General features: G+C 33.6%; 1 protein-coding gene across 1 annotated transcript in view; it reads left to right on the top strand.

Annotated features, from left to right (window-relative positions):
- LOC102666505 (GDSL esterase/lipase At1g29670-like) overlaps positions 1-14,867 on the top strand; it is a 62,469-nt gene that overhangs the window by 37,603 nt on the left and 9,999 nt on the right. The window contains exon 2 of the mRNA XM_006593031.1: positions 1,636-1,859. Coding sequence (XP_006593094.1) covers positions 1,636-1,859 — 224 coding nt within the window. The remainder of the gene's footprint in view (positions 1-1,635; positions 1,860-14,867) is intronic.

The raw sequence follows: 14,867 nt of genomic DNA, 5'->3' as shown, positions 1-14,867 counted from the left end.
AAAAATTAATACATACTATATGATTAATAGAATGCATGCATTTTACTGTTAGCTGTAGACTCTATTTATATAACAATATACTAATATTTATTAACACACACTAATTAATAAAAGTTAACTAAATCACAAACTATTTGTCATAATAATAAGTATGTACTTATACTTTTAGTATACATGCTATTAAAACCGTAATTTTACAAAAACAAAAATTAAATTAAACCTAGTGTCACTTAATTCTATCTTATATTTTGTGAGAGAAAATTTAATTAAAATTAATTTAATGATTGAAAACAAGCTAATTAACTCATTAAATGAAAGCCTGACTTACCCTGTTTTAATATATTTGCCTAAAAAATTATCTGTTATAATTTATAACATATAACAAATATTTTTTTAACTTTTTAAAATGGCATTAAACGAAACTAGCTTCATGCATTATAGCCATTACAAATCGTCATGTCCAGATTTCATGCTAACAAATCCCAAGAGTGACAATTGACCCTGATAAATGAAATAACATTTATGTAGCAGACTTGGAAATATAAGATTTGGTTTGGATGGTGAGGGGAGAAGGGAGGATGTGGGAGATTATAGGTTAAATTTCTCTCACTGACCAAAAAACTAACAGACTAATAATAAATATTTACTAATAAAAAATAAAAAATAAAAACATTAGCCCACTTTAATTTGTATATTACTTCAACCAATGACTTTAGCAAAGATAAACTAATGTCCCATGTGGATGACGTGTACATGGGGTGGGGTGGGTTGCAAGGAAGACTAGAACCAAATACAAGCCGAAGCTCGGCTGAGCAACTTGAATCTTCTTTGAAACATTACAGCAGTTTTAATTACACAAAGTTAATTGGTTTTTTAGTTTTTAGAAAATTTTTATTTTTTATTTAATTTCTCATTTTTAAGTTTAAATATTACTTATAATCTTTTATGTTTCTAAATATATCAGAATTTTTATATTCGATCTTTCAAAAGGAGTACTGGGAAATGAACACATTCTTCAACACATGTTTTTTGAATGGATTATCTTTTAGAATATATTAAAAATTAAAAAATCAAGAGAAGCATATAATAAGATGCTGGATTCATGTTTTTTTTTTGGAATTTAAAAAAACTAATAATTAGAAAGTGTTAAAAAATGTATTCTTAGCATTTTTCACCTTTAAAATATCACAATTGAAAAAATGTCAAATGTAGAATTATTAAATAATAAAAATGAAAAATAAGTGAGAGGATTTTATAAAAAATATATTTTATAAAATATATTTAAAATTTAAAATAGGAGAACCAAATTCAAATAATGTAAATTTTTTAGGAGTCATCAAAAACTTAGTGAAGCTGAAATACATTTTATATATATATATATATATATATATATATATATATATATATATATATATATATAAATATTTTATATCTACATATTTCTTATATTTTAATTTATATAAATGTTTACTTTAAAAAATTAACTTAGTCTTCATTTATCTCTAAAATTTTCAATTAATTAAAGTCTTTTACATTGCTAATACATGTATTATTTTCTCTTATAATTATAAAAAAAAAAATGTTTTCTGGGGCAGGCACTGCATGACGAAGTTGGGGCAAGAAAAGTTGTGCTAGTTGGGATGGTCTTATAGGTTGCACTCCAAAAGCCATCTCTACTCATAATACAAATGGATCTTGTGTTGAGGAGATGAATAATGTTGCGTTCATGATAAATGCCAAGCTTAAATCTCTGGTGGACCAATTCAACAAGTTCTATGCTGATTCCAAATCCATATTTATAAACATCAGCAAATCCATCTTTATAAACATCACATCCGGAAGCCTTGACAGTTCCCTTGGTATACATGTTTGATTTTCTTATACACTTCTTTTCACATTCTTTATAGTCTATAGATCAAGATAAGTATTAGATACACATTCTTTTGACGAATTCTTGTTAATACATTCTTTTTTATTAGTTGAAATTTATTAAAAAAAATTAATAAAAATACAAAAAAAAATCATTAAATATGATATGATATTTTTAAAATTTTATGATTCTCAATAAATTTTAATCTAAAAAAATATTAAAATAATTAAATGTGTTCAAAAGATCAGTGTCCGGCAGTGTGTTACTAATATTTTTTTATAGATTTAAGAAATTGAATGTCTTACAATTTGAATGCAGAATATTATATTACCATGGTTCACTACTACAGAAAGCGGATTCCACATTGGTTCTGTGGGGCATACTACATCGGTTGACAACCGTTGTAGTACGGGACGTCGTAATAAGGGGTCACCTATTCTATGACGGTTGTTAATACCGTCTTAGAAGTGCCATATTTTCACATTGGGCGTTCTGAGATGACCGTCATAGAATAGACATTATTCTACATTGATCATCCAGAAGGGACCGTCGTTGACTGTTGTCTGTTCTATGACGTTCGTATCTGAAGACTGATGTAGAATGATGTCTATTCTACAACGGTCATCTCAAACACGACCGTCGTAGAATGGACCACAGTCAATGATGGTCAGCTCAGGATGACCGATGTGGAATTCTTATCAGTCTACGACGGTTGTGCTTGAAGAACCGATGTAGAATTCCTATCAATCTACAACGATCCTTGAGACATGACCGCCTTTGAATTTCCACCATTCTACGAAGGTTCCCCTTAAAGAACCGATGCAGAATGGCTTTTTTTTTTTGTTTGACCTGGTTTTGCTTCTGTTCGAAGGATGAGGTACCTGCAATAAACATAAATTTTATGCAAATGTTTTATAGTTTCAACCAAATTGAGGTAAACATCAAATTTACCTAAACATTACATGTAGAACCTAATTAATTATAAGACACAGGAGCCATACCTTGCAAGCACAACAATCATATGTTGTTGACATGATATAAATGGTCCAACATTTGAGGGGGGCACATTCAACATTTCCTACAAAATGTAATAAAAGTGAGGCAATTTCTTACAAGTATAAATAATGTAACTTCTTACACTCTATCGGGACTCTTTGGACCACCAATTAATATCACAATTAACAAGAATAATAATGTTTATGCCAAACAGAGGCTTAACAACAAAAGGCAGACCCTAAAGTTGAATGTTTAACAGCACAAGGTAGTAGTAGCAAACCAATGCTGAAAATAAAAACATATGCGAGATGATTTTGACAGTAGCTAATGGAAGCATATCCAATAGGAATTTCTGAATGATTGAGTAAAAGAAATGATGATTTCTAATGATTGAATGAAACTGGCAAAAACAAGGATAGAAAATTTCTCTTCCAAGTGTTTCCCCTTTACAAAGGGAGGCCCCTATCCTTACTAACTCCAAATATTTAAGTAATTCTCTCCAGCAAACCTATTGTTGCAACTATATAAACTTATTGTTGCTCTTATGCCTCTAACAATATCACATGAAAGCATGCACGCTAATAGAAGAGAAAAAAGAAAAGTGAATAAAATCAATTCCTAGTAAGGTGGAAATTAGAAATACCATGAGGGAGAAAAATTGATGGCAAAGAAAAAATTTGACTATGAAACAGAATATTTCAGACAAAGGAAAGGAGCAAATTCATGAATTGAGAATGGAGGGTGTTGGATCAAGTGGCCTTGGAATAATTAAGAAGGGGGGGTTGAATTAATTATGAACGTGTCTTGACTAATTAAAAATTTATACTTCTTAATGTTACTAGACTTAATTAGGCTTTACTACTAAGTTATGAGAAAGTAAAGAACAGAAACAATAACTTAGACAAAAAGTAAAGCGGAAATAAAAAAGTACACAGCGGAAAATAAAGAATGTAGGGAAGAAGAAGACAAACATAAAAATTATATTGATTCGGCAACAACCCGTGCCTACATCTAGTTTAGAAACAAAGTTTAAAAAGTTTTGAAACAAAGTTTAGAAAGCTTTCTGGCAAAGAAAAAGCAATGGGCAATGGTTAGAGAAAGATTGTGAAAAGGAATTGTTTGGAAGAATATCATATATGTATTGAATGTGTGTCAAAGTCATGCTTTTATAGACTTTTCATGTCTGGTCAAAGAAACCATTGGAAAAGTAATGACTTTTGAGAAAACCATTATAACTCTTAACTTTTTCTTCAAAACTGTTCACTAGTAATCGATTACCACAAAGGTGTAATCGATTACACAATGTATTTTATGAAAAGTTGTGACTCTTCACAATTGGATTTGAATTCCAACGTTCATATTCACTTGTAATCGATTACTAATATAGTGTAATCAATAACACTATTTGAAAATCATTTTGGAATGTTGCAAACCATTTGAAAACATTTTGAAAACCAAACTGGTCATTGGTAATCAATTACTGATAACTGGTAATCGATTACCAGAGAGTAATCACTTTGGTAACTTAGAAAATTTGAGAAAATTCTTTTGTAAAACAAAACTGTGCTATTTGGTTTTTGAAAAAAAAATCTTTTAATACTTATCCTATATGAAGTCTTGACTTGTTACTTCTTGATTTCTTCTCTTGAATCTTGAATCTTGGATTGAATTCTTGATGCTTGGTCTTGAAGTCTTGAATCCATCTTGAATCAATTTCTTGGGCTTTTGGCATCATCAAAATTGTTTGGTTCGTCATCATGAAGCTTGCTTCTACAGAGGTGGAATTTTCCCTAAAAAATGAAGAACGTGTGAGAAAACCAGCAAAGCAATAGAGAAAGCAAAATGAGGAGAAATAAAGGAACCAGACTTGAAACACTGCAACCTTCATTGATGGGCTAGAATCTCATTTTATCTCAAACAGCAAACCTCAGGCAGTAATGTCTTGGGAGAAACATGATGCACCTTCCATTCTACAGGTCCCGTAAGAAAATGACTCTAGATACCAATTGTTGGTTTTTGTTTTAGGAGAAAGAGAACATAGAAGAAGAAAGTAGTAGAAAAGACAACTTAAGAGTGTATTTTAGAATTGTATAAACATTTTTAACTTTATTGAATTTGACTTGTATCCAAAAACACTAAAATAACTGAATAGAAATCATGCTGCTACTGATAATGGGTAAAACAAAATTAGAAACTAACTTGTCCATAAGCAAAATAACAAATTTAACTTATTCAAACTAAAACTACTTTAGCAACATCTCAAATGTTTCTACATTATGCCTAGGTTATAGCAATTTAAGTGGAAAATTTCCATCTTGGATAATGAAACTAACTAATTTAGATGTCATGGATCTTCTAGGAAATAATATTTAGGGTCAGATTCCAAACTCTCTTCAAACATAAGAACCTTAAAGTTCTTGGTGTGTCCTATAATTTGTTTGAAGGAAAATTGGAGTTTGACAAGCATTGAACCTTTCTCACAACAATTTATCAAGGTTGTTTCCCCAACAATTGGAAGAACTAAGCTTTCTTTCATACTTCAATGTATCCTTTAACAACCTCTCGGCTCCTATACCACAAAATAAGAAGTTTTCTACAATATATGGCAATCAAGGACTGTATGGGAATCAATTATTGAAGAAATGTGAGATGCATGGTCACCATTTGCTCCACCTTCAGCCTCTGATGATGGTGAAGACTCGGGTTTTTTCATTGAATTTGACTGGAAAGTGGTTCTGATTGGGTATGGGCGTGAACTTGTTGTGGGAGTGGCGCTGGGAAGGACTTTCAGTCATGAGATATTTGCTTGGCTTAAAAGGCTCATATGAGTTGAGTCATAGATACAGAATTTACATGTGTGGACTATGTTTTCCTTTGCTTGTTGTCATTTCCCTTTCTTTTTTGTTTAGCAAGAGTGTTTTACGATTTATTCTTTTCAGATGGTGTCCAATATTGAAATAAAAGGATCTGGATTCTTTCTTGTGGGAGAATCTAAATCCTACTAGTCATGTATGAGGCATTCTAGTAAGTATTATGTACATGTATGTGATATGAATGTTTAAAGCTCACATGTGAATAGATCACTCATTTGAATTACATTAGTAACCATTCAATAGCTGGCGTACTAGAGATAACATACCCTGGGCAATGGTAAGGATAAAAGAAATCAAGAATAAACTAACTCCATTGTACAACACCTTGATTCTATAAATTAGTTTAGGCTTTAAAGCGTAAAAGTAGTAATAAAAGTAGCATGGAAAAATTGATGTGTGAATAAAATTAAAAGGCAAAGCAAACAAAGACACCTGAGTTTTAGTCGGTGATGGTTTTGTTAATCACTCAGCTTCGATGTCATATCTTAGGATTCTAAAATATTCAAGCTTTTCTTCTAAAAATAGTGCATAGGTTCGAACCCATGCAGAGCAGTCCCAAGCTGCATAGAGAAATCTAATTACAAAATGAAAGAAAATTAGATATTTGAAGAAAACGTCCCCTACCCGCATAGGTTATGAGGTCATCTTTGAAAGTAGGATCACCCTCTCTCAGTATTCTATGAATGACTATCAATGTCTTTATAGCAACCTGTCATGTGACATGCCATTATTCAGTTACAAAGAATGTCAAGAAACTTGTGAAAAATTGTCGTTATTGAGTAAAATTGTGTGCAAATCCCATTCATTCACTTTCTCTTATCAATGATAAATTCATCCTAAGAATTATTTAGCCCCCACAATGTTACTTTCCACAAAGGTTGTATACTGGACATCTCATATCCCAAGTCTTAGAACCACAATTTGTAGTTTTGTGTTTCATATTTAAGAGATAAAAGCCCCCATAGTATAAAAATCATTTACTAAACAACTTAAGCATTTAGGATTGTTTATTCATGACAATGGTATAATTCACATTTCCTTTTTCTTTTCCCCTTTCTATGCTCATGTTTGTTCATTTTCAAGAAGAAAGCAAGCATAACAACATCTTTTTCCAACGCTGTTAAAAAACATAACACTTAACCATAAATCAAAATGAGTTGTGTTTGTTTAGCAGCTGTTAGTGCATTCAAACAGGTATTAAGAGGACTTACTATCCAATTCCTTGTCTTTGAAAGCCTCTTGGCTAGTGTGTGTATGCAGTAAGCTACATCTGCCCGAGGCTGGTGTGATGAAGTTGCATAGAATATTTCTACATCGAAGAGCAAAGAGACAAGTTATCAACATCACAATTTGGCATTATGGTAGTAATGATCTAATCTCTAATTTCTTCCAATGCAAGCAATGAGATCAATGGAATTAAACCAAGCATAACCGTTTGAAGATTAATGATTCAAGGCCTCAATGAAACTAATTTCAGGATGAAAATGAAAAACAAATCATTTTCATTAATTTATATATTATATTCAACAAAATTTGAGAACTCACTTCTGGCGTGACGTTCCTTAGGAGGATATTCTACGTGACTCGTAGCCTTAACAATTGCAATATACAATTCCTTAATTACATAAAACAACAGAACAACATCAAAACATATAAAATAGAAAATCTGAAAAATTGAAATCAATTGAGCTAGAAGACTAATTTCTAGAAAAATGTATAAATAAATAAAAATTTGATTGATGAAAACATAGAGAGATAGATAGATAATTTTACCTTGTATTCGCTATTGACCTTGGCTAGGCTAACCATGGTGGAGTCTTTGAGAGCACCGTATGCCTTTCTTAAGGTCTGGAACGTTCCCATTCGCCAAATTATTGGAATTTGATGGAAAGAGAGAGAGAAAAAAGGAACAATGAATGTTGTTCTCTTTCTTCTTCTTTGTCACCCTGTCGTTTTCCAACAACAAAAAGAAGAAACCAACGACCAAAGGGTATTTTGGAAGTCATTGTGCTGGAAGGAAATTGATTGGCTTAAGTATAGCTACTTTATTCTTTGTTAAAACTGCTCTATTGATTTAGTTTTATGCTTACTTGAGAGTTGTTAGGTTATATAGTATTAATTAACATGTGCATCAATCATGATCTTAGGTTGTGTCGTGACAATCTTGATCGTCAGAAGATTTAGGACACGCCTAAAGATAGTAGTTTTGGTCAAGCTTTAGAATTCCACACAAAGACAATGGAGAATTCAAACACAGTTTGATAAGTTATAAGCAATGACTTTCAATCCCATAGGTTACAAGATACAGTAGCACACAAATAATACATGAGGTACATGCCTAGCTCATGCGTAGTTGTGGCTGGCACAATTTATTTAAACTTTTAAGATATACAATTGATGGCATTAAGGGGTAAGTAAGCCCCATAAGTCATCAATTTTTATTTTTCGCATAGAAATAGCCTAGGACATAGCATTTTTATATTGCCATTAATTTAGTTACGGTTTTTGACTAAGGTAAGTATCAATTTGTTTGTTCATCTCAGCTAACAATTCCAATAAGGTATGAGGGTCAGGAGTGTTGTCATTTTGTTTCTCATATTCCAGGACCCAATTCACAACAGCTTAATGTAAATTAGTAGCATAGTTAGTTTAAGACTGCATACCTTTATGAGCTCAATGGTTTCAACCCCGGGACCAACACCTTCATCGACATTCCTAAAATCATGTTGAGTCCAACTTTTTGGAACATTACCAATGAATAATCTGTGTTTGGTTTCAGAAAGTGAACACCTTAAAGTTTTCCCTTGTAATCATAAAAAATGTTAAAACTAATCACCAAAATAAGATTCTTGATTGAAATTTGTGTTGAAAAGCGAATATGGTGAATAAGACCTTTTAGGAAGCACTGTAAATACCTTAAATTCCCTGTTATGTATCTCCTGAATAGCCTTTTGTGTTCTCCAGTGTCCCTATCTTTCACTAATCGCACCTGAAAATTAAAACGAATATTTTTCTTAACAATAATCCCAATTTTTCCCACCTGCAGAAAAGGACAGGTTTATAATATCATTAGACCAATTAATCAAGGCGTTGACCAGAAGAATATCACCCATAGGCTCGCACAATTCCCTTAAATCATCTTCCCATACATCACGAGGAAGTCCACCAATAAATACTTCAGAACCATAAGGTGGAAGGGCAACAAGTTCATCATGCTTCTCTTTCTCATCTTCATCAATGAAACACAATTTTTGCTCATCATCCCCAAATTCAGTAGCAATGTCACTTTTTTCTGCTTCAGCCAATTGGTCTTTCCCAGCAACCTTAGCTGCTGAGTCCTCATATTCATGTTCTCTAAATGATCTTTGGTATTGGTTATGCAAGCGTGGTAGGGGCTAATATGCTGAGAAACAGCAGTTGAAGCACCAAGTTAACAGGAACAGGTTACAGTTGTAGTAATTTAAATGATTACTTACTAAATTAAACCAAAACCTTTCTGTCTTCATTCAAGCATATTTTATAATATCAAAATCCACTAGCATAAGAAAGTTGTACCTGAAGCCTGCCGTGAGACCACCAATCCAGTCTTGCTTGTAACACATCAATCTCCCTTGAAGATCATATACTGATTTCACAAAACAGAACAAATGTGTCTTCCATTGCTTCTGACCAGGAAAAGGAAAAGCTAAGAAAACAACTGAAATGATATTTGTGGCTGGAAATGCAATGGATGTTTATGACACTGTAGAAAATGAAGGGAGAGACAGTTGCTGAAAATAAAGGGCATCAGAAACTTATCTTATTTTTGGAATTCCTTTGTGGTTACATCCTACAATATGTTCACCACAGTTGCATGAAGCTAACAAGGAGGCTACTTTTGGCACAACACAGTTACTCATTGGACAAAACATTTTGTATGAATGTAGGTTCATAGAGCTGACCTACACTGAATTAATTTGGCAGAACAAAAACACTTATCCTATGTGGATAAGTACAAATCGCAACGACATCAAGTTGCACAATGAGTAAGCTTAAGAAATAATTAACTCAAATTTATATAATAGTTTGTCAATTAAATGTCATGACCATAATTACGAGTTCACACAACAACAATGAAAAATGTTAATTTTTAGACAATGGAAAATGTTAATCTCCGAATGTCATCTATATTTTTGTAACATTGATCTTTTGGACTTGTAGGAAATAGGTTGCCCATTTCTTGCGTAGTGTGGTGATGGTGTCCTTGTCTAAGGGTGTTCGATCACAAAACCACTACAAATGTGTCAAAATGAAATTGGTTAACTACATGAATCATTGATGAAGGCTATCATAGCATCAAAGTTGGTACTTATTGTAATTGTAAGCGTACCCTGGTCCATTCATTCTTCAAACCACCACTGACTATGCACCACATCCAATGCATGACGTAATATCCACACTCATATGCTCCGGGTTGTACATGACTCTACATGCAACATGAAAATACCCAATTAAGGTTGGTCACTTTTTAGTGTTGGAATTTTTTTATATAGCTATTGATCAATTAAAGACATACCCCAACTTCAGTCCATCGAGGTGCAGCTCTATCAGCTTTGCCTTCAACAGTAGTGGCTATTTTCTGCATTGCACTGCTTACCAAAATAACAATAAACTATGTAACATTTGATTTATTTAGCCTAAAGTAGGAATGGAGGCTCGCAAAATTTTATAAACCACCCAATTACTTGTTAATTACACCCTTAATGTAAACATCAGGCTTTTTCCGTATGGAACAAAACCAAACAACAATATTGTCTGCTGGACACAGAAGAAGAAGTTGCCAATGACCCCTAAAGAGAAGAATATGAAATTCACCATCTTAAAAAGGCATAAATTTACACAAATGTGACATGAATTTACTTACTGGTTCAAGTATGGTCCTAAGTACACTTCTCGATGTGATTCCTTGACCCACGTTACTATGTATTGCTCACATTCTTCACATTTTTCGTTTGGTCGGTGTATAACCTAGGGTTCAAGGAAACCATATAGTGGAGCGAAACCTATACTTGTACTCCAATCGTTCAAAAACCTTTAAAAATGCACGGTTAATGATATTGTTAACCAAGAAAAATAACAAGTAATGATTACATGAGCTGATATTTTTTACTTACATCCACAGTTGTAGTATAGATATGTTTAAGCATTTGTCACCAACAATGATTTCAGTTACATCAGCATGTGTCATGAAAAATCCATTTTTTGAATTAGGTATCCCAAACTTGGCCTCCTCCCATGCCAACTCGATCAACTTTTGATAAACGACAAAAAGATTCTTCACCAATTCTCCTAGGGGATCATCAACACCACTTATAGTGCCCCTTTCAACGTTTCCAACGGACTTGGGGGGAGGCTTTTGTCAATGAAAAATTGTTAGGACATGCATAACAATTAGTATACAGTTAAATAATAATGACAATAAACGTTAGGGATATACTTACCATAAAAACTTATGAGTCAGGTACTGTTTTGACAAGATTTGTTGGCCATAAGATGAATGTGCCAACGGCCTGGTTGACAAACATTACCTCTGACGTAGGAAGCAGGACCTTAGCATCAGCCAGGTACACAGAGATAATACTCACTCTAGTGACCTCATCTGCATAAGGAACAGTGTGTATGGTACATGTTGAGGGGTACACCTTTCCTAAGGCCACTAGAAGAGTATTTTGATCTTCATCAACCACATACAACCCCATCAAATTGTCACCAACATCTGACGACTCTTGAGGTACTTCTTTTGGCTCTGGTGCAATGCAACTACCCTAGGTTGACACACGCGCACCTAAAAGTTGTACTTCAGGGGGCTCAATGGGGGCTGATTGATGTGATGCAATATGAGATAACTCAACTTTAACTGCTCCCATTAACTCTTGCTTCATCAAGTCCAAACTGGGTTTGTGTTGCTCTTCAAGTGCCCTCCTCCAAGCCTCCTGTTGAAGCTTGTGTTCTTCTTCTACCTCTTTTTGTATCTCATCCTTCAGCCCACCGATGATGTTAGCCAATTGTTGTTGCGTGATTGATGGGGGGGAAGTGCTCGAGGCACGTGACGACTTGCCAAAGTATTGGCTGATTGTGACACCTGCCCCTGCGACACGAACACGGCCTGGATGCTCAGCTCGGCCTATAGCCGTGTTCAAAATGTCATCACGGCCATGCGGTACAAAGCTCCCCTGTGTTGCCTGTTCCTCTAAGGAATCCTATACGCAGACACAAGTGATCAGTTACAGAAAAGGATATAAAATTTCTCTTCATTACAATTAGTTCACAATGAATGCAAGGATACCAGACATGCACTCACAATTTTTTCTGATATTTGTTGTGCCGCTGCAAAGGTCATTTGCCCAAAACACTTTGTGCGCGCCATCTTCCACTTCAATTGTCTGGATATTGGGGACGGAGGGTCTTCGGTCAATGAAGGATTTTCAGTCAACTCAGCTTCATGTTGTCGTTGCTTCCTCTTCTCCTCCATCAATTTTTTGTCAAGCAGATCATAACCCCCACGAGATAGTAAGTGGGACACACACACACATATATATGAAATCATGTGTCAACTTAGCAAAATAAGACAAACCTGCCAACTAGGGGTTTGGCGGCTTTTTGCAAATTCCGCCCATGTTGCAGGATGAACCCCATACTTCACTATAGGATCACTCTTTTGTTGCCCTTCGTTATCAGCATAGACAAATTTAGACGTCAACGAAGACTTAAATTGCCTCCATCTAGTAGCGACTATTGACATCACCTTTTTTTTCGCATCGTCACCTTCAGGGATGTCAAATTTGCGCTGCAGATTAAAGGTGTGATGAAACAATAACTAAATTTGTGATCTGAAACTGAATTATCAGCACAAGTATGAAGTTGCAACGTGTGGTTAAAAGAATTTACCAAAATGTCTTCCCAGATTATTGTCTTTAGATCGTCGGGGACAACATTCCAATTGGAGTGGACAATTGGAATTTTTTTCTCTTACCACAACCCCTAGGTAACTGAGAAATTTGTCTTTGTGGGGCCCCGATCCTCTACTAGTAGTGGGATTGACGTTAACAATCGGTCGTGGATGATATAAGCTTCTCGTCGTCAAGTATCTAAGTTTGGTGGACTGTCTAGTCCTCTTTGAAGTTACCTCGGGAGGATTATCTGAATTAGGTGGGGACCTTGGGGGTGTTGCCATTAGGCTGCGGAAAATAAACAATAAAAATTAGCAAAATGTCAAATATGTGTAAAATACGCAAAAATATGTAAATTTAATTATAAATTTATGCATTACAATCAATTGCAATCAAATAAATTAAGCTGGGCAATGAAGGATGTTCAAACAGGAAAATAGCATGGAGGATGTTCGATTCACTGATCCTTATAGCAAGAGAAAATCAGATGATGATGTAGAAAGTTTGGAATCACAAACCAGCAGTTGCTAAAAGAGGCTAGGTTTGTGGACATGAAACTTTCAGACAGTAGCTGTGCAACAACAACAATGTATAGTTTTATGGTCACATTTATTGAGTTGGGCAGTGGGCATTGTATGATATTGTGAAGTTGGATTCAAATTCAATGGAGTCAAAGTATATAAGAGGCACAATTAGTGTCAAAGTTAAATTATCTTGTGGCTTGCTACATCACAGTTACTGATTTTCATTGCCCTTATTATTGTGATTTGTATAAATGTAACAAAAGAAAAGAAGTATTAGAACTAGAGTGGTTAATTGGGACACATGATTCATTTTTTTTTTCTTGAAGAAAAAATTTGCTTCTGTTTGAGAAACTGAATGAATATCATTAGATGTGAATTACTAGTGAACGAGCTTTAGTGTACCAGATGATTGAAATGAAACTGGAATATGTATCCCTTGAGTGATATAGACTGATAAAAAAAATGAGAATGCGGAAACTGGAAAACTTTCTATGTAAACTAACCGAACGATATAAAGTTCATGATTTGTTATAGCATTCATATTGTACTTTTGAATTTGTTACAACACTTGATAAAATATCTTACTCGTAATTTTTTATGCATGATATAAAACAACTGAAAATATGTTTAAAGTGTTTTTTCTTTTTCTTTTTTACAAATTAAAGTGTTCTTTTCTTAAAAGAATAATAATGTCACGAAATAATCTTAAAGCATCGACGTTTTAATACTTTTTGATTAGTTCTCTTATGCTATGACCCTAAAATTTTTTTCCAAAACTAAAATTTTAAATTTAATAATTTATGAATAGGATTTTTAATAAATTTGTACAACATGAAAACTGGGAACTTATCAGTACGTGTGACGTGGACAAAGCTTTATACAGAGACTGCTAACCAATATGGGATTTTTAGTCAAAAACTCTTTGCAACATCTGAATAGAGTAATAAAAAAGGAAAAAGAAACAGAAATTAAATTTTGTGAAATCTAATTATCTAACAAGTAAAAACTATATAAACTTTTACTGTCCTCTACCCCACGCAGATATAGGATAAAATTCAAATCCTGTGGGCTGGATACCAGATCACGTCCAAATTCATTTATTTGCTGGGCCCAATTACAATGATCAAAATTCAAGAGAAAATAAATATAAAGTGCTTTAGTGTACCAGATGAATACTCGCATGCTTTCTGTCCAGATAGGCAGATACATATTCCAGTTTAATTTCAATCATTTGAATTAACTTTTTTTTATTTTAAAAAAGCTCGTTCACTTTTTTAGTAATGAAGGCTCGTTCACTTTAAAAAAGCTCGTTTATTTTAAAATTAGTTAATGTATAAATTTAAATTTGTTTTTTAGAGAAACTAATATGATAGAGTTTTACAGATTACACTTAAAACACATGGATGAAGTGATCAGTTACAAAGAGCTTACGCAATTACAAAAGAATGTTCTCCCATAAACCCTCTTGATGATCATTACGAGTTGTATATACATCATCTATTTGTTCTTCATTAATCAAAGGCATGTCTTTTGAGAAAGACGGCATGTCACCGACATCAAGTGTTGATCCGTCAATATGGTCACCGATAGAAAATGTTCTACCTTATAAAACCATTGACCATTTAGAGTCGTCGGGATCTTGTACATAAAACACTTGCCTAACTTGCGCTGCCAT

The sequence above is a fragment of the Glycine max genome, chromosome 12 (genome assembly GCF_000004515.6).
Source record: "Glycine max cultivar Williams 82 chromosome 12, Glycine_max_v4.0, whole genome shotgun sequence".
Lineage (NCBI taxonomy): Eukaryota > Viridiplantae > Streptophyta > Magnoliopsida > Fabales > Fabaceae > Glycine > Glycine max.
This window is presented reverse-complemented; position numbering and strand designations above follow the sequence as displayed.